Source organism: Malaclemys terrapin, chromosome 11, assembly GCF_027887155.1.
Source record: "Malaclemys terrapin pileata isolate rMalTer1 chromosome 11, rMalTer1.hap1, whole genome shotgun sequence".
Lineage (NCBI taxonomy): Eukaryota > Metazoa > Chordata > Testudines > Emydidae > Malaclemys > Malaclemys terrapin.
In genome coordinates this window covers 40,078,335-40,106,097 of record NC_071515.1, presented here as the reverse complement: position 1 = coordinate 40,106,097, position 27,763 = coordinate 40,078,335, and the positions used below count along the sequence as shown (strand labels likewise).

Genomic DNA, 27,763 nt, shown 5'->3' with positions numbered 1-27,763 from the left:
GGAGATACAATTCTGTATTTCCTTTTATGCCATTTCATGTTTAAGCATGTATAACTAATGTTGAAGAAGCTAGATAGGTATTTTCAGTGTAATTAATGTGTCACCTCTTTTTAGAATATTTTTTAAATGTCCATTGATAAACATTAAAAATGATCCCTTTAAGTATGTTTCCATTTTAAATAATATATATATGTATTGTACTTTTTGAACAAATTGACATAGATTGATGTGCGTTCCTCAACCCTCCCCCACAAGGGTACTCCCATTAAGTGGCTTCAAATGGTCTATTCATAGAAGTAAGGATGACTCACACGAGTAAAGGTTAGAAAACTGAGCCCTTAGTTTTCCTTCTGATTTAAGGCAAAAATGTCCCTAAAGGAGTGAAGATATCTACTACATAGTCTGCTTTCGTACCAGATACTTTGGAGGAAGGTACAAGAATCCCTATGGTGGTCAGATAGGAAATAACCTGCTTATAGAGGAAGTTACTTCCTAATCCCTGACAGTTAGTAGTCAATTTATGACCCAAAGCATAACGATTTATATCCCTTCTAAGAATTTTTTTATCCTGTCTAATGTAACTGTGTATTCTCTCCTTAACCATATACATGTCAAATCCTTTTAGACTCCTACTGATCTTTTTGGCCTCAGTGATACACTGTGGCAAAGAGTTCCAGAGATTAATTATAAACTGTGTAAAAGAATATTTCCTTTTCTCAGTTTTAAATATGTTGCCTTTTGATATTATTAAATTCTCCTTCATTCTTTTGAGAAAGGGTATATAGGAGTACCTGATTTTTACCGTCTGTATGCAATTATTTTCTATATCACTGTCATGCCTCTTTGATTTCTCTCCTTTCTAAATTAAACAGTCCTAGTGTCTTTCTTCACATATAAGCTTTCCACACATATAATCATATTTGTCTTCCATCTTTGGACTCCTTCTACTGGGCAGTTCTAAAGGAATCAAAGAAAGTTACTTTTGTAAAAAGGATAACTGGGATGACCTGGGTAACTATTGGCTGGTTAGCCTGAGTTTGATCCTGAGCAAAATTCTGGAACAGCAGATATGTGATGCAATCAGTAAAGAATTAAAGGATGATAGCATAACTAATGCCAGTCAGCAGGGTTTTATGGAACATAGGTGGTGTCAAATAAACATGATAGCATTTTTGATTGACAAATGTCACTGATAAAGTATCTTAAATTTCTGCAAGAGAGAAGGTGGGTCCGATATCTTTTATTGGACCAAATTTCTGTTGGTGAAAGAAACAAGCTTTTCAGCCACACAGAGCTTTTCTTCAGGTCTGGGAAAGATACTCACTCAGAGTGTCGCAACTGAATACAAGGTGGAATAGATTGTTTAGCATAAGTAGTTAACCGATATTTCAAGGGACCCTTCAAGGTGAAGTGGGGCATTAACACCCTTCTAGTCATCTGAGAAAAAAGACCAGAAAGTATCCTGGATTGCAGTGACACTGAAAAGGATTTTTCTTCTATGACTGGGGAGGTGTTAATGGGTCACTTCACCTTGAATGGTCTCTACGAATATGTATGCAGTGGTGTTGTAGTCATGTTGGTCCCAAGATATTAGAGAGACAAGGCAGGTGAGATAATATCTTTTATTGGACCAACTTCTGTTTGTGAGAGACAAGCTTTTGAGCTCTACAGAGATCTTCTTCAGGTCTGGGAAATATTTCAATGGACCATTCAAGGAGAAATGGCTATTAACAACTCTCCAGTCACAGTGGGGGAAAGGAGAGAAAAAAAAATATTACCTCACCCATCTTCTCTCTCTTAGAATATGTGTTAGCTACTTATGCTAAACAATCTGTTCCACCTTGTACTTAGTTGTGACACTCTGAGTACTTTCCAGACATGAAGAGCTCTCAGTAAGCTTGAAAGCTTGACTGTTTCAACAACAGAAGTTGGTCCAATAAAAGATATTATCTCACCCGCCTTGTCTCTCTAATATCCTGGGACCAACACAGCTGTAGCAACACTTACATTTCTGCTGGTCATTTGACCGAGTCCCACAGACATCTGATAAAGAAATTAGCACTATACAAAGTCAGTGTAATCCATATTAAATGGATTAAAAGTTGCTTAACTGACAGAAATAAAATAATAATAAATGGAGAATTGGTATCTCTGTATATGGCAATTGTAAGATTATTACTGGAATACTTTTAAAAAAGTTGAAAAATTGGAACAGGTTCAGAAAAGAGCTTCAAAAATGATTTGAGGTCTCAAAAACATGCCTTCTAGTCAGACACTTAAGAAGCTCAGTCTCTTTAATTTATGCAAGAGAAGGTTAAGAGGTGACTTGATCACTTTCTCCAATTACCTCCATGGCAAAGAGTTTTCTGATAGAAGATGGCTCTTTAATCTGGCAGAATTGTGGGGAGGAGGACCTGTTAGTACTCTCCCTAAGTTGTTGTTATTTGAGAAAAACATTTTCTTATAGGAAGATGTTTGCGAGACACTGAGGAATCTGGATTCCAATAAACCTACATTTTGAAAAGTTAAGGAGACAAATGACTTTGAAACATTTTAATGTCACCACTTATTTCTTCACACACACAAACTTCCATATAAAATCCTCCACACTGAACTCTAAGCCATGCCTCAGAAAAACTAGTACATCAATAAGTTTCTCTGTAGAAAGTTACAAAAAATTGTACTGTACAGTGGAAAACAGTAGACTTGGCAGGTCTGCATTCACCCAGCACTGAAGAAAGACTTACTAGTCTGTAATTCGCAGGATCATCCCATTACCTTTTAGAAAACTAAGGTACAGCACTGGCTACCTTCCAATTCTCTGGCATTGTAGTTGATTTTAATGAGAGATTGCGTATTTTTATTAGTAGCTGAGCCATTCTGTTCTTATATCCTTCAAACTCTTGGATGAATACCATTCAGTCCTGGTGAGCTGTCACTCCTCCATTACATCAGGAGTTTTTGTCCAGGCCTTTACCACCACTTATATTGGCAGATGTCTTTATCTGACCTGAGAGCTCCTCTGTATGTCAGTTTTCCTTCAATTCCTACTTTAAATAACCCTCCAAAACTGTCAATTTTTGTGTCAGCAATCTGTTCTCAGTTTAGTTAAGGTAAAGCCCAGAAAGTGTCCCAGTGCCTAATAAATTTCCTCTTTATGAGGGAGATTTTCACCGGTGAATATGGGAGCTCTTAACTCCTTTTAATGGTAGTTTGGCACCTAACTACACTTTGTGCCTTTGAAAATCTCCCCTGACATTTTCTCATGCTGGACCTGCATGTGGAACTCTAAGCATTTCAGTGACTGCTACCATAGAAGTCCCAGTATTAAGCCTTTTTCTTATTCATCCAGATTTAGCTTCTAGGTCATCTCTCACTCCAGCCTGTGGGCCCAATTTTCAGCCAGTTAAATTGGTGTAGCTCTGAAGTCAATGGAGCTATGCTGATTTACACCAGCTGAAGATCTGGTTCTGTCTCTTTAGTGTCACTAGATAAAATGACCAAGCAACTCTCCAGCACTCTAGATGTCTTGTGAGCTCTGTCACCTATATAGCTAGTAAGTCACTGAACAGTTCTCACAATCATCACATATCCAGTTATTCATGTTTCTAATGATCAAATCCTCTACCACCACAGTCTGTTGACTTATTACAGTGGTGTTCCCACCTCCTGTGAGGACCTCCTTTGAATGATCAGCCTCCTTTACCAAAACTGGAAGATGGAAATTTGTACCTCCATTCCACCTAGATTCTCCTATCATTAGATCAGGACACCCGTCATGGGCATGTGTATTATGGAAAAGAGCAGAATAGGTAACAGAGACACACTGTTGGAGAGGAGAATTTCTACTCCAAATCTGTTAGTCAGCAAACTAGATCTGTATTTTTCATGGTCTCTTTTTTTAAATCAACAGCTTGCTGTTATCAGCAAGGCCAGAAGAGTCCTTCGCTCTGAGTCTAATTTCAGAGAACAAGCCCATTCTTTTCTATTCTTGCCTTTTTCTAGTAATAGTAATAAGCAGTTATCAAGTATTGTTTCCTAGTCATTATTTTAGCTGTTGATTTCCTGCCAAATACATTTGTTTTAATATTGGATTTTGAAGTCTGGTGTTTGCACATGGCATTTCAATGGGATGAACTATAATGATGATTTTTGTGTATAAATGTTTTGCTGTTTATAGGGTGTGGTATGTACCCTACACGAAGGAGATGATTTTGGCAAGTTAGCGCTAGTGAATGATGCTCCGAGAGCAGCGTCCATTGTTTTACGAGAAGATAACTGCCACTTCTTGAGAGTAGACAAGGAGGACTTTAATAGAATACTTAGGGTAAGTGTTGGGTAAGACATGACACTAACACTGGTCCTCTCATATTTGCCACATCCAGTGGCCTGCTTTCTCACCTTGCAAACATTTTCAGAACCTGTGTCATTAGTATCAATAAATGCAAATCAACCCAAAGCATCATTTGAAAAAACTTGTAATTAAAGAAGAGAGATGTAACCTCCTAGAAAAAAAAAAAATCAAGTAGTACATTAAATAAACTACAGGTAAATACATTGACCCCTGCTCAAAGGATCTGGAAAGATGTACTGGCCCAATTTTTGTGGTTATTAATGTTAGAAGAAAAGTTCAATTGTGGTGTTTATAATGTGGGCCCAGATGATCTGATTGTGAGTGGTTGGAAACATCCCATAATACCCAAGGCCAGAACCCTATTACCTTCGATTGGAATGTCTACGTGCCTACTGGAGTGATGACAAAATCAGCTCAGACAGGTGCCACTCAGTGCTGTACTTGAAAAATGTCTTGCTGCTGCTGAGTGGCTCCTGAACTAATAAGTAGTGAGATGCTTTAGGTCTTGGAGACTCTAGTTGAGTTTTATGTAGCTCTTGCTGTCTGATTTTAGCAGGATTTCAAAGACTGCACTGATGTACTAAAACCTGGGTGCCAGATTACTTTTGTGTTTAAATGTGCACCAGTTTTGGCTCTGGCTTTGTTTTACTTGTATATAATTGTTTCCACCCTAGACTGTGATTAGCTATAACACTATTGGGCTAGGATTTATAATTCTTCTATAATCCTTCCAAAAGAACAGTATTTAAAAATGAATGGCCAACAAATGCCAGATTATGGATAATGATGATCATGGAAGGGCAGGGGTTGAAATGACTCTACATTTTAAATGTGTGGAGAAGGGTTGGTTCTGGTAATCTGCTTTCTTCCCACCACACACCTGTGATCCCCTTCCTAGAGGCTGCTGTGCTAGACTTCCCCATGCCCACCCGGGGAGTCCAGTTGCAGATCCTCTTCGCTCTGCCTGCAGGGAGAAAGGGTGCTGAGAGGGAAACCAACACGAGAAGGACCAGCCACAGAGGCTTGGCTCCTCAGCTTTTGTTGAAGTTATTTGAAAGTCATTCATTTTTAAAAAGTAATCAAGCAGCCAAGTCAGGTGCAGTAACTGTATTAAAAATAACTTGTCTTGCAGGATGTTGAAGCAAATACAGTAAGACTCAAAGAACATGACCAAGATGTCTTGGTATTGGAGAAAATCCTAGCAGGAAACAGAGCTTCTAATCAAGGAAACGCACAACCTCAGCACAAGTATGTTTTCATTCAATAGTGCAAATGTCAGACTGTGATTAATCTTTTCATATGGTATTATTATCTAAACAATAGCATATTCTCCCTTTCTGTGGAAAAATTCAGTGTATGTAAGGGTTGTTTTTTTTTTAGCATCAGCTAATCACATGCCCTGTAGTGCATAATATATCAATTTCCAGCCGCGCACTAGGTCTACAACTTTACACAATAATTCTCTAAAGCTCTAACTGTAAATATTCATTTCATGGATGGCTTTTAAATAGATTGCACATAGGGAATGATGAAACCCCATTAAGCAGCACAATTGTGTAAAATACATGGGGAAAGTACATTGTTTTGTTACTAAGTACAGATGTTTCTCTGTGGATTTCAGATTCAGGATTCTAATACAAATTTGCTAGGTTCAATTTACACACAGTGTGAAGAATTCAGACAGGAAAGTAACTCCCTGAATAGGCTTGCATTCTTTTCTATAATATTCACCACATTTCTCCTGCCTTCTTACCTAGAGGCAGGAAGCACCGTTCTGAAATGAAGTAAGGATGTCCAGGGGAGTCAAGTTATCAATATTTCAAATGAACGGAACTGCTTGAAAAAAATCCCCAAGATAGGGGCTGTGAAACTTACTGGTTTTCTACACTTGAAAATCGGTCTGAATCCTCCATTGAAATACAATCAGGTTGGATTGTTGGCTCCGTTATTCCAATAGTTTAAATTCCCCAGTACAGAAATAATGACCTCATGCACACACATTTGCATGCACATGCATATTTTGCACACCCATGCATTCACATGTAGATCTGGGCAAATAACTGGCAGTTCTGAAAAAAAAATTTGGGTTGAACTAAAACTGAAAACTTTGGGGGAAAAAAAGTGGTGAATTGAAAAAGTTGATAGTTTTTTTTCTGGTTGAATGATTTAATTTCTGGGCATTTTCAAAATAAAAGCAAAGGAAATAAAGCATGATGTTCACAAAATGGCCAGAAAATCTGGTGCCTCCCTTTTAACCTTTAGCCCAGTGGTTAGGGCACTCACCTGAGATGTGGGAGACCTGCCTCAGTTCCCCTCTCTCTGCCTTATTTGGAGCAGGGAATTGATCTCGCACATTGCAGGAGAGTGTCCTAACCACTAGGCTCTGGGGTTTTCTCATTCTCTTCTGTTGAGGCTGTTCCACTTTGTGTAAAATACTCGGCTAATCATTGGGCCAGAGAGCGCATGCATGAGTGACTCTGTAGCCCACTGGGTAGAGCGTCCACCTGTGATGGGGGAGGCCTATGTCCATGTCCCTGCTTCAATGCGTGTTCAATTATATTTATACAGTGGAACAGCTTCAAGAGGAGAAATCCCTGTTCTGCATCAGGCAGAGGGGGGCATTGAACCCGGGTCACTTGTTTTCCACGTGAGGACGCAAACCACTGAGCTAAAGATTATAAGGGAGGCACCATCACCCTTCTCCTCCAGCCATTTTGTGCCAAAGTCCACTTGTGAATTATAGCCCACAAGTCTTTTTGGATGAAACTATCTGATGAATTTCTGTCAAATTGGCAAACAGTTTCAGGTTAATTGAAACTGCATTTTTCAGCGAACAAACTATTGGTCTGAAAAATTTGACCCAGTTCTGTTCACACGTATATGCACTCAAATGCACCAGTCATCTAATGCACACTTATAACAAGAACAACAACAACAAAATAGCAAAATACAGCAGGAGATGGCAGTACTTTTCATCCCCTCAAAGTGTTGTCATTTCACAGGAATGTTGTGCAGATTCCTTGGACAATAATGGATGGCCCTTTGCCATCACGTATCCAGTATGGTTAGCATCTCTAACACAGCTAACATTATATATTGAGAAGTACTGAAACTTCTCTTCTGCTCCTCACTTTTACCCAGATAAGGAACTTATTTTCCTCTATTTTGAGGGGTTTTTTTATTAGTGAAGATAAGACATAAGGTTAGTGCTAGCACTGCCCATTATTAGTACAATTTTCCTCTGATGTGTGATTATCGCCCATCTGTTATTACAGTATTTGTATTTATAATTAAATATTTTATCTATGGGGATTTAAATAAAGCATTTCCTTATATTTTTACACACATTTTTCATCTGCTATGTAATCTGGCATCACATCCTATGACTAAGTTATTAGACCCAGGCATTCCCTCTCAGCAAACAGTTTAGTTTTAGGGCCTGTAACAGAGTTAGCACCTGCCTCTCATGCAGGCCCCCTTTTCTTTGGCCAATAGTGCCTGTAAACACTGTTCTTTTTCAGGGGCAGGAGGCACCCACCTCTCATGGATGGCTCCCTTTCTCTCTGTAAGGTGTGAACCTGCTTTCAGGTTTTTTGTTCTTTCGGTGGGGTGCCACCTGCCTCTCGCAAGCATCCCCCAGCATCCCCCTCTGGCCGAGTTGCATACACTATCCCCCACTTCTGGGGTATACAGTCCCAAGTTCTTATCACAGCCCTGGTATGGGGCAGTAGCTCTTAGGCCTCTTCCCAGAGGCACTGCCTTCTTCAGACACTAGCCGGGGCCCATATTGGTACCTTCAGCTGGCGTCCTTCTTAGCAGACCTCCCTGGGTTCAGTCTGCAACCAGACCAGCAGAGCCCATCTCAGTACCCTCCTCTGGTCTGGCCAGGTTTTGTGCTCAGTCCCCTGGGCTCAGCCTGCCCACAGTGACTTTTCGATGGCTCTGCTGCTATACTATCTAGCCAGCAAGGCAGACGGTCTTTAGCAGTCTTCACTGGGCTCTGTTTGGTGAGCTCTCTGCAATGAGCTATCCACGGTACTGCTGTTTGTCTAGCCAGCCAGGCACCCAGTCCTCCCTCATCAAGCTCCACACAGTAACTGAAGCCTCTGCTCTGTTGCTTGCCTTTTATCTGGCCCTTCTGGCCCCTTATTGGTCGCTCCAGCAGCCCCTCTGATTGGCTGCTCTTCTCTAGGCTGCCTAGAGGACTCCTCACTGCTCTATTCTGGGACAGGGTGATTCAGGGCTGCGATGCCTCCAGCAGGGGGCCTCCACACCTAGTCCACCTTGCCACAGTGCCAAATTCTTTAGTAGTGTAAATGAGTGAAACTCAGTTGTAGTCAGTGGAACTACACTATTTTACATCAGCAGAATGGCCTCTAGATTTTAGCCCATTTTGCTTTTTGTGACTTGATTGTGACCATATAATTTTGTGCATTTCTAAAATGGTTCAATTAATGTTTTATGCAAACATATTTCAAACACTGGATTTCTTGAAAACTCTTTTCTACTCTTTGCTATGAGTATTACTTCTAGTATCTGGCATTTAACAATTCAAAATGTGAACAGCTAAGTCACATGGTATGTTTGTGCTCCCTGGCTAGATGAGGGTAGTTTTCAAAATCAAACTTCCAGGGTGAATACTTTCAATGAAAATTCAAATTTGCTTTTCACAAATATTTTATCAATTTGCTTAAATATATTGTTTCTGTGACCACTCCTGCCAGTGAGCAGTCACAGAAAGCAAACACAAAAGGGGCAGAAACTGAGAAAAAGCAAAATGGCTTAAAAATTTCAGCATTCCCAAATAATTTTTTCAGAGTCCAGCTTATTTTACTGACAGTATGTTTGTTAAAGTATTTTTATTTTAAATCTTTTAAACTGAATTAGTACTTGTGAGTGTGACCTCTCTAGTTTCTGCTATAAGCTAGTAAATGGAGTGAGAGGCAAACGTTACGTTTCAAAGTCCATATTTAGACACCTAAATAAGTGGCTTGATTTCCAAAATGCTGAGTCTTTGGGAATTACTCAGTGCTTTTGAAAATCAGGCCACTTATTTAGATGCCTAAGTTAGGAATTTAACTGTAAGTATCCACCTTTGAAAGTCTTGGCTAATCCATTCTGTATATCCACAGAAAATATAAAGCAGAGGCCGTGCAACCTTCCCCATACTGCCCCAGCAGGGTTGCTCAGGCCTGAGCCGGAGAGCTCACCTCTCTGGTGGGAGGGTGTTTCATTTTCCAGGTCCGTTCAAACCTTAGCTTCTCTGCTGAGACTGTCAACAAAAGTACCAATTTTGATGTGGGCACTTTCTCACTAGGAAGTAAAATAAGACCAGCAAGTGACTTTTATGAGATACTAAACTACCTTCAGACTTTTGATCCCTACCAAATTATATAGAGGTGAAACACTGTAGTGTATTGTTAGTTCCCTGAGCCATCCTGTCACGAATTATTTTTTCCCTTCTCTTAATCTTAAGAAAAAGGCTTCATTTTGGGACCAGATGCCCTGAACTGCGGTTTGGGTCCATCCCCACCCCCTTGACTGCTGCAGCTCAGTGAGCCACAGTTTCAAAGAATGACAGGCTTGCTACGAAGAGCTAACTCTGAAGTTCTGTCTTCCAACCTCTAACTTCTCTCTTCATGGGTGATCACACACATGCGGTGTTACTGCCTGACACCTCACAGAGCATTGCTACAGTCACTGTAGGCCACTTCACTGCTTCGTTTTCACTTTCATATTCAAAGTGCAGCAAACTGGGTTCTCTCTGCCTCGCTCACCTACAGACTTGGTGAGTATCTCTACAAGGATGTGCACTGGCTTAACAAGTGTTTGTGTTCTTGGGACATCAATACAGTTCTTCCAAAGGGGCTGGCAGGTAAAAGAACTGTGATGGTCAGTGCTCAAAGTGAGGGGGAGCTCCCAGGAGCTCAGTTCCACCACTTATTTCTCAGCAGGAGCAGAACACCTACACTTCTCCTAGGGTTTCAGGGTTTTTTTAAGTTTCATACTTTTTCACTTCAACGTGGAAAAATGATGCAAAGATTGAAAGAATGAAATGAAAGATAAAGAGAAATCCTATTCACTAGGAAAGAGAGGACAGTTAATCAGTGCAGCTCTATTCTGTAATATCCTCTGCTATAGTGCTGGTACATAAATCTTGCCAATGTTCCCTGCAATACATATGATAACCTCACTATATGCAATATACCCTCGTGCTATACCTCTCTAGATTTACTGTTAGAAATGGTGTAAGTACTGAAGTTAAGCAGATACTTATTTACTGCAGTTACCTAAGGCAATTGGCAAATTTTGAAGTTCCACTACTATACGTTACTGTCTACCACCATGTCCTTTCCCCCAGCTCAGACCTGCAGTACTGCAGGCATTCATTTACTTTCATTGTTTTCCCTTTGAGCACTGATGATGATAAATAGTGGTGCCCGTCTCATCCTAAGAGTTAATCTCTTTAAATCCATCCAAAGCCTACATTTTCAGAAATTTTGCTGATATTTTTTTCCTTAATAATACTTAGCACTGACAGCGTTTTTCATGTTTTCCATTTCTCTGCTCCAGTTTTACACCAGTGCAACTCCACTGAAATCAATGGTGTAAAACTGGGTATCGCAGTGGAGAATGGGCCCTTTGTCAACTTAGTCCTCATGGTAAGAAGGTAAGTATTATTGTTCGCATTTTACAAATGGGGAACCTGAAGCAAAGAGGTTGAGTAATTTTTCCCCTGGGCCACACAGTCCATGTCAGAGCAGGTATTTGCACTCTCGGGTTGTTCTTGACTTCCATTCCTGTGCTCAGAAGTCTTAGGTTCCACTTCTCTCTGGTACCAATTATTTCTTCAGTTGGCATTTTCATTGTGCCTTTAGAAAATTAATTGCTTCTTTTCTCTTCCACAGGTATACTGTGATGTCAGGAACTCCAGAGAAAATTTTAGAGCACTTTCTAGAAACTATGCGCCTTGAATCAACTTTAAATGAAGCGACAGGTAGAATTATGTGACAAAGGCTGTATTTCTATTCATAAATAAGATAGGCTCTCGAGATGTAAGTGAAAACGTCATGCTTGAGAATGCAGCCTTTAATTATCTGCAGAAATTAATCTAATCAATATTTAGATACAAATTTTAAAAAGCTAGGAAATTCAAAATTTAAGGTGATAATCCACCATCCTTATCTTGCCCCATTGTATTTAGGGTTTGGAGCGTCTATTGATAGCAAAGTCTCACAAGATGTTGTAACACAGGCAATTGCTTTTATTGGTCACAGCTATGATGATAAATGGAGACATGCAATAACCCAGTTACATTGCCACCACATAATGTACTTGTCATGATGCATGCCACATAATACATAGTGCACTAACCTTGATCCCTCCTGTGTCACTTTAAATTTCTTTATTATACTTTTCCAATGGACTCTTATTCAAACAGAAGGAATTCAGCACATCAAAGGTAAATTGCTGCAGCTTCATTGAAGCCTATGGAGCTGCAGCAATTTACACCAGCACAGTCGTCAGATCCGAGAACGTGTCTCTTCTATCTTATTCCTTGTAGGTCTTTTCATTAAAGAAAAGTCAAGAAAAAAGGATTTCTCATAATAATAGTTGTTGTAAACTGGCACAGACAATTTATATTATGTTACTGTATATCAACTAGGACACCCCTTCAGTAAGCATGTTTTTGACCTTACAGATGGTTAGGAAGCATGAGTGTAAAAACATTCTTAAATAATCCATAGATTAGTAGTGATACAATCAGTACATCAGCCCATGTGCTGAAAGACTGCATGATGACTTTTAACTTCTCTGTTTTAATTGCTTCTGTGAATAAAATAAGCTTCCTATACAGTTGCATAGTCATCTAGCAGCAGACGCAGGGCATAGGGACTTCATGTCTGCAAACATTTGATGGCAAGTTTACCATCCCTATCCTTTACCTTTCTAAATAGTCTTAAACTTTTAAATTGTTTCAAAACATTTCTTTTCCAAAATGTCCAATAGCAAAATTCCATATTTCAGTCTGATGGCCTGCAAAACATCACATTTCTTTTTCACAAACAAACAAAGCTGTTCTGAAGTGGTAGGGGCACAAACTTCTGAAATCACTGATTTTTCATTTGTGCATTCTCGTAAATTAAAAACAATGAAACCAGTTTGTTTTGTGAATTATACACCAAAAAAAAAAAAAAAATACTCTGGCTGAGGTCCATAGGACTTTATATACTTCCAACAGAGAGACATTTCCAGATGCTGAATTATATAAAGAGTGGAAGCGATGATACAGTATGGATGGCACAGCTGTCACACTATGTTTTCCCTCATATCCCTCCATTACAAGACTTAAATTGTTATTACACTAAAAAGTGGCTCTATAAAAATGGCTCCCTGGGGTAATGGGTTTATTGTGTTTCACTGATTCCATATAAAATTTGCTTCGTTTACAATTAAAACGAACTGCCAACCCTCAAACTTATGTCGGGCTCTAAAAGCCATTCCAGATCGTCCTCCTTATACATCATCACAAGTACAAGGGGTAAAAGACGCCCTCATTTACACCAGTGCAACCCCACTAGCAGCTCATTTGGAGGGAAGAGGTAGCTCTTCAGTTGCCATAATGTAGTGAATGGTATAGTAGACCTTCATTTCTTTCCAACCTAAAAATGTTTTATTTGTATTATTAATCTCATTATAAATCTGTTTTCTATGTTTAATTCAAATGTCATAATTGTGAACTGATTTGAATCAAAATATACATTAGATCTTTGACTATCAATCTACTTATTTCTGGTCTTTTGCTGATTGCCAGCTGGAGTCAGCTAGGAATTCTTCCCCATCTTAGTATACTATTTGGAATTGTTATGCTGATACACCCTGTTGACAGGTGCTTCCTAGGTACTGAGATGTACAGTGCCTGATTCTCATTACACAGAAGATCTTATGTACATGAGAATTATGCCCACATATTTCACTGTTGTACAGAAGTATTGTGATGCATGGGATGCCTTCTTCTGAAGTATTTAGTATAAGCCCATTGAAGTCAAATGGCTATAAATGTATGCTTAAAGTAAGGCACATGCTAACATACCTTGCTGAATCAGAGCCTTAGTGCAGTATTTCATGGCAAGGATTCATTTGATGCAAACTGAGTACATCTACTAAAGCCAGGTACCTGTCAAATCTAGAAGCATAACCACAGCAGAATCCATTCCAAGAAAGCAAACAAATCAATATTTCATGATAAATACATAGATTCTCTGTACTCAAGTTTAATACTGTAGCCAAAAAATGACCTCTTCACAGTTTTCAGGAAGCTAATGAGATCTTTAACTGAAAGAAGCATCATTGTTATGAACCCTGAGTTGTTTCAAGAGCTTAACTTTCTGCTTTATTTGTTTTTCTTTTCACAGATTCTGTTTTAAATGATTTTGTTATGATGCACTGTGTTTTTATGCCAAATAGTCAGCTTTGTCCAGCCTTGATGGCACAATATCCTTTTTTGATTAAAATTTTACATTCCTTTTAAGACTATTCCTATTAGAAAAGAGACAGACACATTCTGAAAAACTCCTAGCTCTCCAAAGACAAGTAAAGTTTAATGGAGCCTCACTTTTATGGCCAAGCTCCCAGTGTGTGAATGACAGAATACTCATAATTAGGCTTGGAAGGATTAGATTTTTATTGGTAAATGTTGGCAATGTAGATTTCACTGTACACACACAAACCGACAAAAAATATTTCCATCGATAGTAATCAAAATTGACAGATAGACAAAGTAAGAAAAATGCTGCTTACGACTGTAAGAGTTTGATTTAAGGATATTTACTTTGTAGGTTTAGACATGTGATGTTGATAATTTGTGTTTTAATGGCTATAATGCTTTAAGTTTTTGAATCTCAACATCTGCAGTCATTAAATAATTGTCTGCCCCATCACCATTGCCTGACACATGCCCCATAATTTCTTGCAACTGTGAAATTTAAATAGACAAAAAAATTAAAAAATGCTTAAAACCCATAATTTTCTCAAATGTGAACATTTAAATTGATAAAAATAAATGCTCAAAATAATTAATATTATCTGTCAAAATTATTTAATTTTTTTTTTTGCCAAGCCTACTCATAACTCATAGTTTTGTGTGTTTAAGCTGCCAGCAAGTGGTACATGTGAGGGTCCCCCCTGGGGTGCAACCTGGAACTGGGGTACCACTGAGCCCTCTGACTCACCAGCCTGGGTTCATGCTCACACTGTGATAAGCTACAGTCCTCTCCAGGACTTGCACTCACACAGACAAGTACACACCCAGCTGCAGTTTATAGAATCATAGAATATCAGGGTTAGAAGGGACCTCAGCAGGTCATTAGTCCAACCCCCCGTTCAAAGCAGGACCAATCCCCAGACAGATTTTTGCCCCAGATCCCTAAATGGCCCCCTCAAGGTTTGAGTTCACAACACTGAGTTTAACAGGCCAATGCTCAAACCACCGAGCTATCCCTCCCCCAGTTATGTGAGTGCTTTTCCTCAACCACTCATGAACTAACAATAGAGAGGCTATAGCCAGCACCCCCACCCCAGCTCCAGAGCTAGGACCCCAGAGCTGTACCGGCTTGCCCTGGTCAAAAGCCTGATCAGTAAAGATTATTACCTAGTCCGCCCCTCCCTTGATGTGGGGAGGACAATGCACCAGCCCTGGTTCCTGAGCAGATTTCCCTCTTCAATTCGAAGACCTCACTGTTTTAGGTAAAAAATATAAAACAAATGTATTAACTACAGAAGGATAGATTTTAAGTGTTTATAAGCAATAACATACAGATCAAAGGAAATAAACAAAAACACAATCTAAGTTCTCTAAACTGGATAGGATTTGAACCAAGCCGTGTCTCACCCTGTTAGATAGTACAAACAGTCCACCAAGCTTCCATACACAGGCACGTTTCCTTGTTTCCCGCCTGGGAACCCCCTTCCTCAGTTCAGTCTTTATTCCTAAGGTGATTCCAGGTGTTGGGTTGTAGGGAGTGAGGCCCAGTGGTGACATCACTTCTCCCTTTTATAGTTTCTTCCATGTGGAGGGAACTTCACACACATGAAAGCTTATGCTCTAATAAATCTGTTAGTCTTTAAGGTGCCACCAGACTCCTTGTTGTTTTCACACACACAGTTTGTGGAAAAATACAGGCACTAAAATGGAATCCAATATCACCTGATCTAGTCACATGCCCTTGCATGCTTTGATGAGTCATGGTAACTATTATCCATATGCTGACTGAAGTGTCCACAGGTGAGGATAAGCTTTTCCCATGTTCCATTGTTTTCATTGATGGCCCATTACCTTGAATATTTCCTTCAGAATGTGCTGGCTAGACTGGATGTAAACTGACCTGTGGGAATTATCCAGAAGCAAACACATTTGAAATACAGATGCATAGTCAATATTCATAACTCCAGATACAAAAATGATACATGCATACAAATAGGATAATCATATTCAGCAAACCATAACTTTTCCATTGACACCTTACATGACATATGTTGTACAAGATGCATCATAATTATATTATAACCATATCATAATCATATCATTATAGTGAATATGTGGCACAGAGTGCCACAATACATACTCATACTATGGTGAAATAAAGAGTCTGAAAACTCCTTCTTTCCTGCTAGAGATTTCCTATCCTGCAGGCTGAATTCCACTGAGTGACATTACGTGCCTATAAGTTAAAACAATCCCTTCTGGCATGATAGCTGAAGTCTTAAGGCACCTGGAGTAAATGAAAGTCAGTGGCTGCTTCAGCCAGCGGTTCGTTTTTTGTACAAAATGAAAGCAGAATAATTAAAACATCAGAACAAAAGTATCCCCAGGGAAGGTGAGTAGGTGAGTGGTTGCTGTTAAAATTGTCAGCATTGTCCATGTTACCACACAGTGGTATCTGTAATGCCATTTTTCTCCATACATGGAATAGGAAATAGCTGTGGTTGTATGTTAACTGTAGACAAATGTTGATTGTTTTAATGGCAATCACTGTTATAATTATTTTATTCTAAGAATATGAATTACAAGTAGCTGAGTTTATCTGACTGTATTTTCAGAAGGTGCCAGAAGTTCTTGCCAGAACATTGCTTTTTCAGTTAAATTTAATGACGCTAAACAATGAAGAAGAGCAGAAACACATTTCATGAGTATTTGTATTCTGTACTTCCTCTGTGACAAGTGTGGACATTTCTCATGTAATTCTGGTCTTCTGTTTTTTTCACTTTACTTCACTTTTCCAAATGACTCCGTTACTAACAATTCAGATAACTACAGCATGTGGGGACGAATGGGGTAGTTTAGATTCAAGTTGGTTGCTGCCACTCTTTCACTGGTTCTGTGCCTTTGGGGTTGGCTAATGTGACAGTTTCAGCTCCTGAATATGCAGTCTGTTAAATGAATAAGCAGCATTTCTTTAATTGCCTTCGTTCTTCTTTTGGCAGGAAAGAGCCAGATAACTTTTAAATTGAGTTTTAACTCTTTCTTTTAACTTAGAACATTTTATGAGTTTATTAAAACTTTTATTAGAGTTTGACAGGAAATGAAATTCTGTTTTCCAAAATTCCAAACACTCCTGTTCTTCATATAAGAGCTTTCAGTTCTCAAAACAGTCTTTCAAAATTACATAACTCCTGGAAATTCATTAGCCTAAGTTGTTGACTCTACATGGCAATTTTTGGAATGATAATTTCCTTGTCTTCCTGCACTGAGTGAGGATTTGATTGCGCACTGCCAGTAATTCATTAATTAATTCCCCATTAATGTAAATATTCTATGGTTAAATGGCTTCTTACATTAGTAATTAGTCTGGCATCAAATGACCTTACTATATTAGTATATAAAACATCTTACTATTCCTATAACAATGATATCAGGCAGCTATTATGAAGACTTGCATTTACAAAATACAAAATCTTCAGGAAAACAAATAGCTTTTAGAAGTTCTATGTTGGGGTCACTCATGTTTGTTTCTCTCTCTTAATTTCTCAACTCTCTCTTCTCATAAACTCACACAAAATTTTCCATCCAGAATGTGATCATGATGCAGTGATCTTGTTTCGAATATTACATCAGTGTCAACAGCTTCACTGACTTCCACACCTGAAGCACTTTACCTGCTTTACCAACAACTTAGTGACATAGATTTCAGCAGATTGTTTTGAGTTTGCTCTTCAATGCACAGATAAATTGTTGTGAACCCACGAGCCTAGAGGGGGGTGTTTTTGATTTCACCTGATTCTGAACCTCCAATGAAAACTGTAAAGTACCTGTAATCATCTGATCAAAAATGTGTCTCATATAAACACAACAACAGTTTAACCATTAGACCTTTATACTTACATTGTGCAGCTACAGAAAATACATTGTATGTTTTGTTAATTTCATTTACCATCATACCAACAAGAATTTATACTCCATCACAGTGATGCACATTGGCTTTAAACAATTATTAGTTATTAATGGAGTGAAATTTTGATTTCATGGATGGAAGAACAGACTCAAAACTTGCTTCTGCTTCCTAGCAAAGATATCTTATGCCAACATAACTAAGATCTAAGTACAAAGCTGTAACCATGTTGGTGTCGATTCATGTTTCACAATTAACTGCATATCTGACACTTTCTTATTGCGAAAATAAATAATATTGTGTTTCTGATTGCAAACCGTAACGCATCTGCAACATGTAGAATTAGGAGGTTTTCACTAACTTGCACCATGATAACATTAATAAAGAAGCCATTATGAGCCAAATTAAAAATAAGCAAATGAGCAGTAAAAATTACTGGTGCCTGTGGTGAGTCAGTTAATAAGTAGGTAAAAATATATGAAATAATAAGTGTTTGAAAGGTAGAAACTGCATGAGGAAAATGACTCAGTGGAATGTTAAATTTGCTGCTTGAAATGTTAGAGAGCATAGTCTGCAATATATTATTTACTTCCTATGATCCTCGGACTTACGCACTCTCATAAATAGGCTGACATGTTGTTTCCCTAGTCACGTTAAATCCGTTCTAAACTAAATTAGAATGCAGATCTCTGTTCATACTCAAAAGCTTAGCAGTCATATAACTGTCCCAGTAATCCTAGTGAAATGCCTAATCTCTATGGGTATTTTTGGTCAGAGGGATATTAGAAAATTCCTTGTTCATAAGCCCATCCTTTTTCCAATTAATGCTTTATTAATATAATGCTTTAATGTGGAAAAAAACAAGAGCCCTTGGTGTCATTTTCAAATGAAAAGATTGAAATATAGATCTTACAGATGATTTTGATTTCTAATGAAGAGTTTGAAGTCTCCTGGGTGAGCTCTTGAAAGTGTCCTGAATGAACCCCAGTCTTTGATTTGATTGAAACAATGGAAATAAATGAATTCTTAAAGTTCACTATGTCCAGATTCATATCAAAGCTATCATATGTAGGAGAGGCCATGGCTAAAAATTCTTCCATGGAAGGCAACTCCAAGTTACCACCACAATCATTCTCTCCCTAATTCTCACACAAACCTCAGTGTATTGGGAGCAATTTTTCCTCCCACAATTTATACTATTAACCTAAAATCAACGAGAGGCAAGGCAAGTGCATGAAGGGTCTGATCCTGCTTCCACTGAAGGCAATGATGAAATTCCTATTCAGTTCAACAAGAGCAGGATCTAGGAGGGCCAGGTGTCCAGGTTTCGACCAGAAAGTCTAGTTGAAAAGGGGAGCTGACTGTCCAGTCAGATCTACTGAGCAGACTCCCAAAGTCCGGTTACTGCGGGTGGGAGAGGTGGGGAGGCACCACATCATCACCCATGCCACTGCCAGCCCCTACTCAGCCAGGGCCACCTCCTACCTGCATTGGGTGGCTGCAGCTCCTAGCCCCGGCTCTGCAGGTGAGTCTCTCCTGACTCACGAGGGTGGGGGGGAAGGGGAAAAGCAGTGAGCGATGGAGGGAGAGAGAAAGAGGAGTGAACGGGGGCGGGGCCTCTGGGGGAAGGGGCAGGGCAGGAGCAGGGCCTTGGGGGAAGAGGTGGGGCATGGGTGAGGCCTAGGAGAAAGGTGTGAGGCAGGAGAGGGGAAGGGGAGGTTCCAGCACTTGCTGGAGTGTCCAGTTTTTAAATATTACGAAGTTGGGAACCCTAGCAGGATCAGACTTGAATTAATGTCAGCATAAGGCCTATAATGGGGCATACAGGCAATTTAAGATTTATGAGGCCAGTATTACCCCATGCCAGGTTTTCAATAAAGGACATTTGGGACAGGAAATAAGGTCACTGAGGAGAAGTCTTGGGAAAGTCATGTGGGCTGCTGATACCTTTGGTTTTAGTGCCCAGGGTGGATTTGTATAATCAGAGGTGGGCTGGAACTTCCCTCTCCCTTCAGTGGTGAGAGATCAAGTTGGTTCTTGGTGGGTCCTGCCTGTCTGTCTGTCAGAACCGGGAGAGCACTACAGGCTTGGAAGTGTAATCCCTAGGGTAGGGTAGTAGTGCAAGCATGGGGGAAGACCTGGTGGGATATAAGGAGACTGTATAAACCCTGCCTTTCCTAGAGGTATTTGTTAGTCTCTAAGGTGCCACAAGTACTCCTGTTCTTTTTGCGGATACAGAATAACACGGCTGCTACTCTGAAACCTTTCCTAGAGGTAATAGACCAGGAGGTAGGCAAGCTGTACTGATGGTCTTTCCCGTAAGTTACGGACAAGTAGACCTCTCTGTATTTATTATGTGTGAATTTTGTTTTGCTTTGTAGTGATTCTGAGACAGACTCTTCCAATGAGATTCGGTGAGACCATGTAGACATCTTCACTGCCCCCCCCCCCCCTTTTTTTTCCTTTTTGCAAATTGAAATAAAGCTTGCCTGGCCCCAAACTTCCAACCCCAAAAGGGAGCGTTTTCTGTTTACAATTCCATGGACGTGCTTTCTAGTTATTTATTTATGTATAAGGCCCCTTATGTGGCTAAGCAGCCTGAGCTTAAGCACAAGCTGAATGAAGCCTTTAAATAACACTCAGGCCAGTTGAATTTACAGAGTACACAAATTATATACCATTACGTGCTGCACTTTACATTTGCGTTATTTGATCTAATCCTGCATGATATGATTCAATACAATATTTAAAGAAAATGTTTTCCTAAACCTAGTCTCAATGGGCCCAATTCTCCCCAGTAGATATCTGCTCATTACAGTGGAGGTACACCAGAGGTGCATTTGGCTTAATGTTACTAAAATAAAATCTTGATTCAATAAATCTCTTGAACCTTCCTCCCTCTGGTTGGGGAGAGGGTCCACAGGCCAATCCCCGCTCTCTAGTCTGCTCCCCATAGATGTATAGAGGCATCAGTGCAGTCTTTTATACAAGCCCAGTGCTCTTTAGATTACAGTTGTAGGTACTGGAGTGAGCACCCTGACAGGTGTGCTGTCCTTTGTGATACTTACAAGATATGTGCACGCAGAAACTATGCTTTGGTGCAGTTTGTTTATATCTTTATCTTTTTCTACGTTTTTTTTCCTTTTCAAAAAAAGTTTTTGCATCTAATTTCCATGTTTTTGCAATTAAAAAGTTGAAAAAGTAAAGCCACCATTTGTTAAATATGTAGCTTTATATTTTATTGTTTATGTTGTTAAATGCATGTCACAAAGTGCTGTGCACAGGATACGATACGCGGCTAACTTATGTGACAGAGTCGAGACTTCCTGAATGACTGTAGCCAAATCAGTTAATTCCTCTATGCCTCAGTTCCTCATCTATAAAACGGGCATATTTCCTTTCTTCTACCCTTTGTCTGTTTTGATTGTAAACTCTTCAGAGAAAGGACTATCTTTCAACAGATGTATGTATAGCATCTAGCACAAGGGGACCCGACTCAGTTGGGATTCCTGGGAATACTGTAATAAAATTAGAAATAGGAGTAATAATGCCAAAGATTTACTGCATGTAAACAGGTGGTAAAATCGCTTGCAGATAGAAGCTGAAATAATTTGTAACCAAAGAGGGGGGGGGGGAGTTTTATTCTTTTATTTCCATGATTCCTTCTTATTCTACTAGAAGAACAGGACTAAATGTTCTCTTTAGATGAAATGATTAACCATCATTTCCCTGGCTCTTAAGTGTCATCTCTCTTGCTCCATTATAAAGCTGTGACAAACAGTCTGATTGTGATTCTTGATACATTCCTTAGAAAATGCCCTCTATTGTTTCATGAAGAGGCTTCATTATACCTTTATAATATGGTAAGAAACAAAAAAGGTGTGTAAATCTGACCCTCCAACCTCACTGATCATGAAATTCCTGTTGGAAAGCCCCTGAAAAGAGTAGTTTCTTCAGTTCTTACTGTATTGGACATCTTAACTCAGTAAATATTTTCCTTGACACCTTGGCACTTACCATGCCCAGCCTTCCCAAGGTTCAGAGCAGGAGAAAATGGATTATGCGCTTAATAATAAAAGGCGAGTCATCCGACTGGTTCTACAGTGGGCTGCTTTGTATGGAGATCTACTACAAGAGGATGAAGCAGCAATGGCCTTTCTGGAGGTACAGTGGGATTGCTATTGTATCATTATACTGAAGAGCAGCTACCAAGGAGGATTTCCATAAGTCCACTTCACAACCTTTAGAATTCTGTTAACAAGTGTGTAGATGCCATAGATCATTTTAAAGTGCAATGTTCTGTTTGTGTTTTCTTTCTCAGTTTTGGCTGCAGAGTACACACGTGATTGGTTTTTATTTTAATGCACAACAATTATAGAGCCAGCAGGTACAAATCCATGCTTTGTGGGTATTTGTACGATACTCTGTCGCACAGTGAAGAGGGCTCTGACAACAGCAGAATCATTGTAGTTCTGCTGTGCAGGGGTGAGAGGCAGGATTTTGCCAAGGGAGAATAGACCCTCTGCATGCCACAAAGGTCTTCCTAAACCCTGTCATGTAGATTGTTTGTTTGAATCTTGTTGGTATGTGCCAGGGAGGGGCTAGAGGATCTGTCACTATGTGAAGCCAAAGAGCACTCCATCCCCAACTGAGGCTACCCTGCAGCCACACTGGCTGCTGTAGCCTGGAATCCTTGCCCCCAAGGTCCTTGCAGATCTCCCATACACACAGCCCAGCTACAGCATTTGACCCATAACAATGTCAATTGTTATGAAGATTGTAAACTCTTTGGGGGCAGGTACCATGCCTTTGTATTTGCTTTGTAGTGCACAGTACATTTGGGATGTCATATAAGGAATAACAACCACAACAATAGTGAGATTGCTCTTTTAAAACAAAGTGACCTAACTGTAACAGTGTTTCACTGCATTATGTATAAAATTATCAAAAATGTGGAGTATGGGCTTTGGCAGGGCAGTGCTTAACTAGAAAAAGCACATTCACATCTGTCTCACATTTTTACTATCATGCTTCCTTCCTGTATGTGCAGTTTTAATTTAAGTCAGCTGGAGTTACACAAACAGAAGGGATACAGGAATAGGCCCAGAATTTGAGTGTTGTGGGGCATCTTATTGTTCCCCTATTCACTAAACTGGGTCTCACTCTTAGTAATCAATAAACTAGCATATGTAAGCTCACTAATCCTTTATCTTTTTAGGTACAACTCATCTATTGTTTTGTTGTTCAAAGACTGTTCTGTATCATTTACAGGAATTTTATGTATCTGTATCAGATGATGCAAGAATTATTACAGCACTAAAAGAGCAACTCTCAGAGCTAGATAAGACTGTCAAACAAATGTAAGGTCTTTTCTTTTTTGGTTCATTTTACAACTAAATACCCAGTGAAAAATGTCTATCTTACAGCTGGCTGGAAAGTGTTCCCCAAGTCCATGGGAAGCTTTCAAGATGGCTGCTCTAACAGAAAAACACTTCCATTTTCATGCATGTTCAGACAAGCATATGTGACACTTTTTCTCTCTATGAACATTCTTGCAAATACCAAATTCACTCATAAACGTTCACAGACAGAATATGAAAGCAATTGTAAATTCCACTGAAGCAAAGAGATCAGACTAGATCAGGGGTCGGCAGCCTTTCAGAAGTGGTGTGCCGAGTCTTCATTTATTCACTCTAATTTAAGATTTTGCATGCCAGTAATACATTTTTCTTTTTTAGAAGGTCTCTTTCTATAAGTCTAAAATATATAACTAAACTATTGTTGTATGTAAAGTAAATAAGGTTTCAAAATGTTTAAGAAGCTTCATTTAAAATTAAATTAAAATGCAGAGCCCTCCAAACCGGTGGCCAAGATCCAGGCAGTGTGAGTGCCACTGAAAATCCGCTCACGTGCCGCCTTCGGCACGCATGCCATAGGTTGCCTACCCCGGACTAGATGATCTAATGGTTCCATCTGGCCTTAAAGTCTATTAAGCTATGAACAAAATTGCAAATTAACTGTGTACAATTTTTGCAATATTTGCCCAATCCTAGTTTAGACTATGATAATCTTCCTTTATTTTCTTAGTATAAAAAATGTCTGAATACCTACATACAATAGTTTGGAGAGTGGTCAATGTCTAAACTGATATATTGTAGAAAATATCTTCCAAAATATATTTAATGATACAGTATGCTTTTTTCTGCTTTGTATAGTTCAGAAGAAACTAAGGCGCCACAAAAGAAGGTAAATGGACTTTATTTGGCAATCTTCTAAAACAAAGGCTTTGCTTTAAGACTTATTGACTTTCCTCTTCAGTAACATACAATTTATTAGAACAACACATATTGAAATATTTTCAAGAATTAAACTGCAAATGTATTTGTTTTACTTTTTCACCTGCATCTCTGATACAGTATGTCTGATTAGATCTACTCCACGTTTCTTCTTGCATTTATGATTATGGGTTTTTGTTTGTTTGTTTGTTTCTGGCAGCACAAAGTACTTTTGCAGCAGTTTAACACAACTGATGACAGAGCTCAAAAACGCCAGCCAATCAGGGGGAGTGATGAAAGTAAGTATGCATACAGGGGTTTGCGGCACTCTGTTTTCTGATGTTTGTAATAAATTTGTCACTTCTGTGGCAGAGATCAAAATAAACATAAGTATCCCCAATTTATAAATCTGGGGCAAAAACATGTTTGCATTTCCTTGCTTAACATGGTGCTTAGTCACTGATTTTAATATAACTTCCTCAGAGGAAAAAATACACTTCCTCAGGCCCTTTAAAATAATTAATAAACAAAGCAGTTTGAAAAACAGCACTAGCAATATGTAGGTGTGTAGTACGTGTGCAATGAGTGATCTGTAACACACATGACATTGGGGCCCTTATTCCCCACTAGTTACACACAGGTGTAACTTTGTAGATTTCATTGGAGTTACATTATCATAAAATATGTGTAAATAGAATGGAGAGTCGGGTTCTAGATCTCTGGCCTATGACAGGAAGGCCTATTAAATAGAAGCCTTTGTTTGCTCGAATGAATCATTTTGTCTTTAGTTTGACTCCCATGCAGAGTTGAAAATAAAATTTACGTCAGTGCCTCAGACTGAGACTTTCAGCTCTACTCACTTTTCAGACTTTCTTTTTACTTTGGGCTGGAGAAGCTCCTCTGTATGGAGGCAGATTGGAGACCTGGCTCTGTGATTTATCCATCGTAACCAAAGATATTTTAAAAATCCCATAAATCCTGGCACCTTTCCCCAACTGTTAATCAACATTTCAAACAGGTGTTAAAATTTATCTTCACAATAAAAGTTGCCCCAGCTTCGAACCCAGCATTGTTCTGTCAGTCAAGGGACACTTTGGATAACTGTATGAACAATAATAGTAAAAATATAGCCAAATGCAAGATTGTACATCTAGGATCAAAAAATGGACTTATAGACTGGGAGACTGTACACTGGAAAGCAGTGATCTGAGAAGGACGTCATTGTTGGTAAGCAAGTGAACGTGAGTTCCCAGTGTGAAGCTACAGCAAAAAAGGGCTACCATGATCCTTAGCTGTATAAAGTGAAGAATATTAAGGAGGTGGCATTATATCTGTACATGACATTAGTGAGACCACTACTGGAATGGTGTACCCAGTTCTGGTATCCAATCTTCAGAATGAATGTTGAAAAGTTGAAGAGGGCTCAGAGAAGACCTACAGAATAACTCATGGTCTGGAAAGCATGCCTTACAGTGAGAAACTTAAGAGTTCAATCTATTTAGTTTATAGAAGAGAAGTTTAAGAGGTGACTTGATGATGGTCAATTAGTACCTACACAAGGAGCGGTTATCTGATATTAGAGGACTATTTAATCTATCAGACAAAAACATGGCAACATCCAGTGGCTGGAATTTGAAGTCAGCAATATTCAGACTGGAAATGAGATACAAGTTTTTAGTGGTGTGGATAATTACCTATTCATAGATTCATAGATTCTAGGACTGGAAGGGATCTCGAGAGGTCATCGAGTCCAGTCCCCTGCCCTCATGGCAGGACCAAATACTGTCTAGACCATCCCTGATAGACATTTATCTAACCTACTCTTAATGGAGATTCCACAACCTCCCTAGGCAATTTATTCGAGTGTTTAACCACCTGACAGTTAGGAACTTTTCCCTAATGTCCAACCCAAACATCCCCTGCTGTAGTTTAAGCCCATTGCTTCTTGTTCTATCCTTAGAGGCTAAGGTGAACAAGTTTTCTCCCTCTTCTTTATGACACCCTTTTAGATACCTGAAAACTGCTATCATGTCCCCTCTCAGTCTTCTCTTTTCCAAACTAAACTAATCCAATTCTTTCAGCCTTCCTTCATAGGTCATGTTCTCAAGACCTTTAATCATTCTTGTTGCTCTTCTCTGGACCCTCTCCAATTTCTGCACATCTTTCTTGAAATGCGGTGCCAAGAACTGGACACAATACTCCAGCTGAGGCCTAACCAACGCAGAGTAGAGCTGAAAATTGAGTTCTCGTGTCTTGCTCACAACTCACCTGTTAATTCATCCCAGAATCACGTTTGCTTTTTTTGCAACAGCATCACACTGTTGACTCATATTTAGCTTGTGGTCCACTATAACCCCTAGATCCCTTTCTGCCATACTCCTTCCTAGACAGTCTCTTCCCATTCTGTATATGTGAAACTGATTGTTCCTTCCTAAGTGGAGCACTTTGCATTTGTCTTTGTTAAACTTAATCCTGTTTACCTCAGACCATTTCTCCAATTTGTCCAGATCATTTTGAATTATGACCCTGTCCTCCAAAGCAGTTGCAATCCCTCCCAGTTTGGTATCATCTGCAAACTTAATAAGCGTACTTTTTATGCCAATATCTAAGTCGTTAATGAAGATATTGAACAGAGCCGGTCCCAAAACAGACCCCTGCAGAACCCCACTCGTTATACCTTTCCAGCAGGATTGGGAACCATTAATAACTACTCTGAGTATGATTATCCAGCCAGTTATGCACCCACCTTATAGTAGCCCCATCTAAGTTGTATTTGCCTAGTTTATCAATAAGAATATCATGTGAGACCGTATCAAGTGCCTTACTAAAGTCTAGGTATACCACATCCACCGCTTCTACCTTATCCACAAGACTCGTTATCCTATCGAAGAAAGCTATTAGATTGGTTTGACACGATTTGTTCTTTACAAATCCATGCTGGCTATTCCCTATCACTTTACCACCTTCCAAGTGTTTGCAGATGATTTCCTTAATTACTTGCTCCATTATCTTCCCTGGCACAGAAGTTAAACTAACTGGTCTGTAGTTTCCTGGGTTGTTTTTATTTCCCTTTTTATAGATGGGCACTATATTTGCCCTTTTCCAGTCTTCTGGAATCTCTCCTGTCTCCCATGATTTTCCAAAGATAATAGCTACCTCCTCTATTAGCTCCTTGAGTATTCTAGGATGCATTTCATCAGGCCCTGGTGACTTGCAGGCATCTAACTTTTCTAAGTGATTTTTAACTTGTTCTTTTTTTATTTTATCTTCTAAACCTACCCCCTTCCCATTAGCATTCACTATGTTAGGCATTCCTTCAGACTTCTTGGTGAAGACCGAAACAAAGAAGTCATTAAGTATCTCTGCCATTTCCAAGTTTCCTGTTACTGTTTCTCCCTCCTCACTGAGCAGTAGGCCTATCCTGTCCTTGGTCTTCCTCTTGCTTCTAATGTATTGATAAAATATTGACAAAGGTTACTAAAGGATATTGGAGTCTTTAAATCAAAACTGGATTAAAAATGTGTTCTAGCCCATCAATTGACTGGATTTGCTGCAGGAATTACCAGGAGAAATTCTGTAGCTTGTCTCATACAGGAGGTCAGGCTATATGATCATAATGGTCCCTTCTGGGCTTAAAATCCATGCATTTATGAGTAATGGCATTTATAATGATGAATGCTACGGTTAGATTAATCAAATCTCATGGCTGAAGGTGTTTGCCGTTTGCCACAGAGAACACTAAGGAA

The 27,763-nt window shown here is 39.3% G+C and overlaps 1 protein-coding gene across 4 annotated transcripts in view; it reads left to right on the top strand.

The window, feature by feature from the left end:
* The window catches only part of RAPGEF4 (Rap guanine nucleotide exchange factor 4), a 223,578-nt gene that overhangs the window by 164,398 nt on the left and 31,417 nt on the right, over positions 1-27,763 (top strand). For all 4 annotated transcript variants that reach the window (XM_054044610.1, XM_054044609.1, XM_054044612.1 and 1 more), the window contains 8 exons: positions 4,181-4,327; positions 5,487-5,602; positions 11,263-11,351; positions 13,771-13,849; positions 21,756-21,906; positions 23,014-23,102; positions 23,958-23,988; positions 24,238-24,316. In XM_054044610.1, the coding sequence (XP_053900585.1) occupies positions 4,181-4,327; positions 5,487-5,602; positions 11,263-11,351; positions 13,771-13,849; positions 21,756-21,906; positions 23,014-23,102; positions 23,958-23,988; positions 24,238-24,316 (781 nt within the window). The remainder of the gene's footprint in view (positions 1-4,180; positions 4,328-5,486; positions 5,603-11,262; positions 11,352-13,770; positions 13,850-21,755; positions 21,907-23,013; positions 23,103-23,957; positions 23,989-24,237; positions 24,317-27,763) is intronic.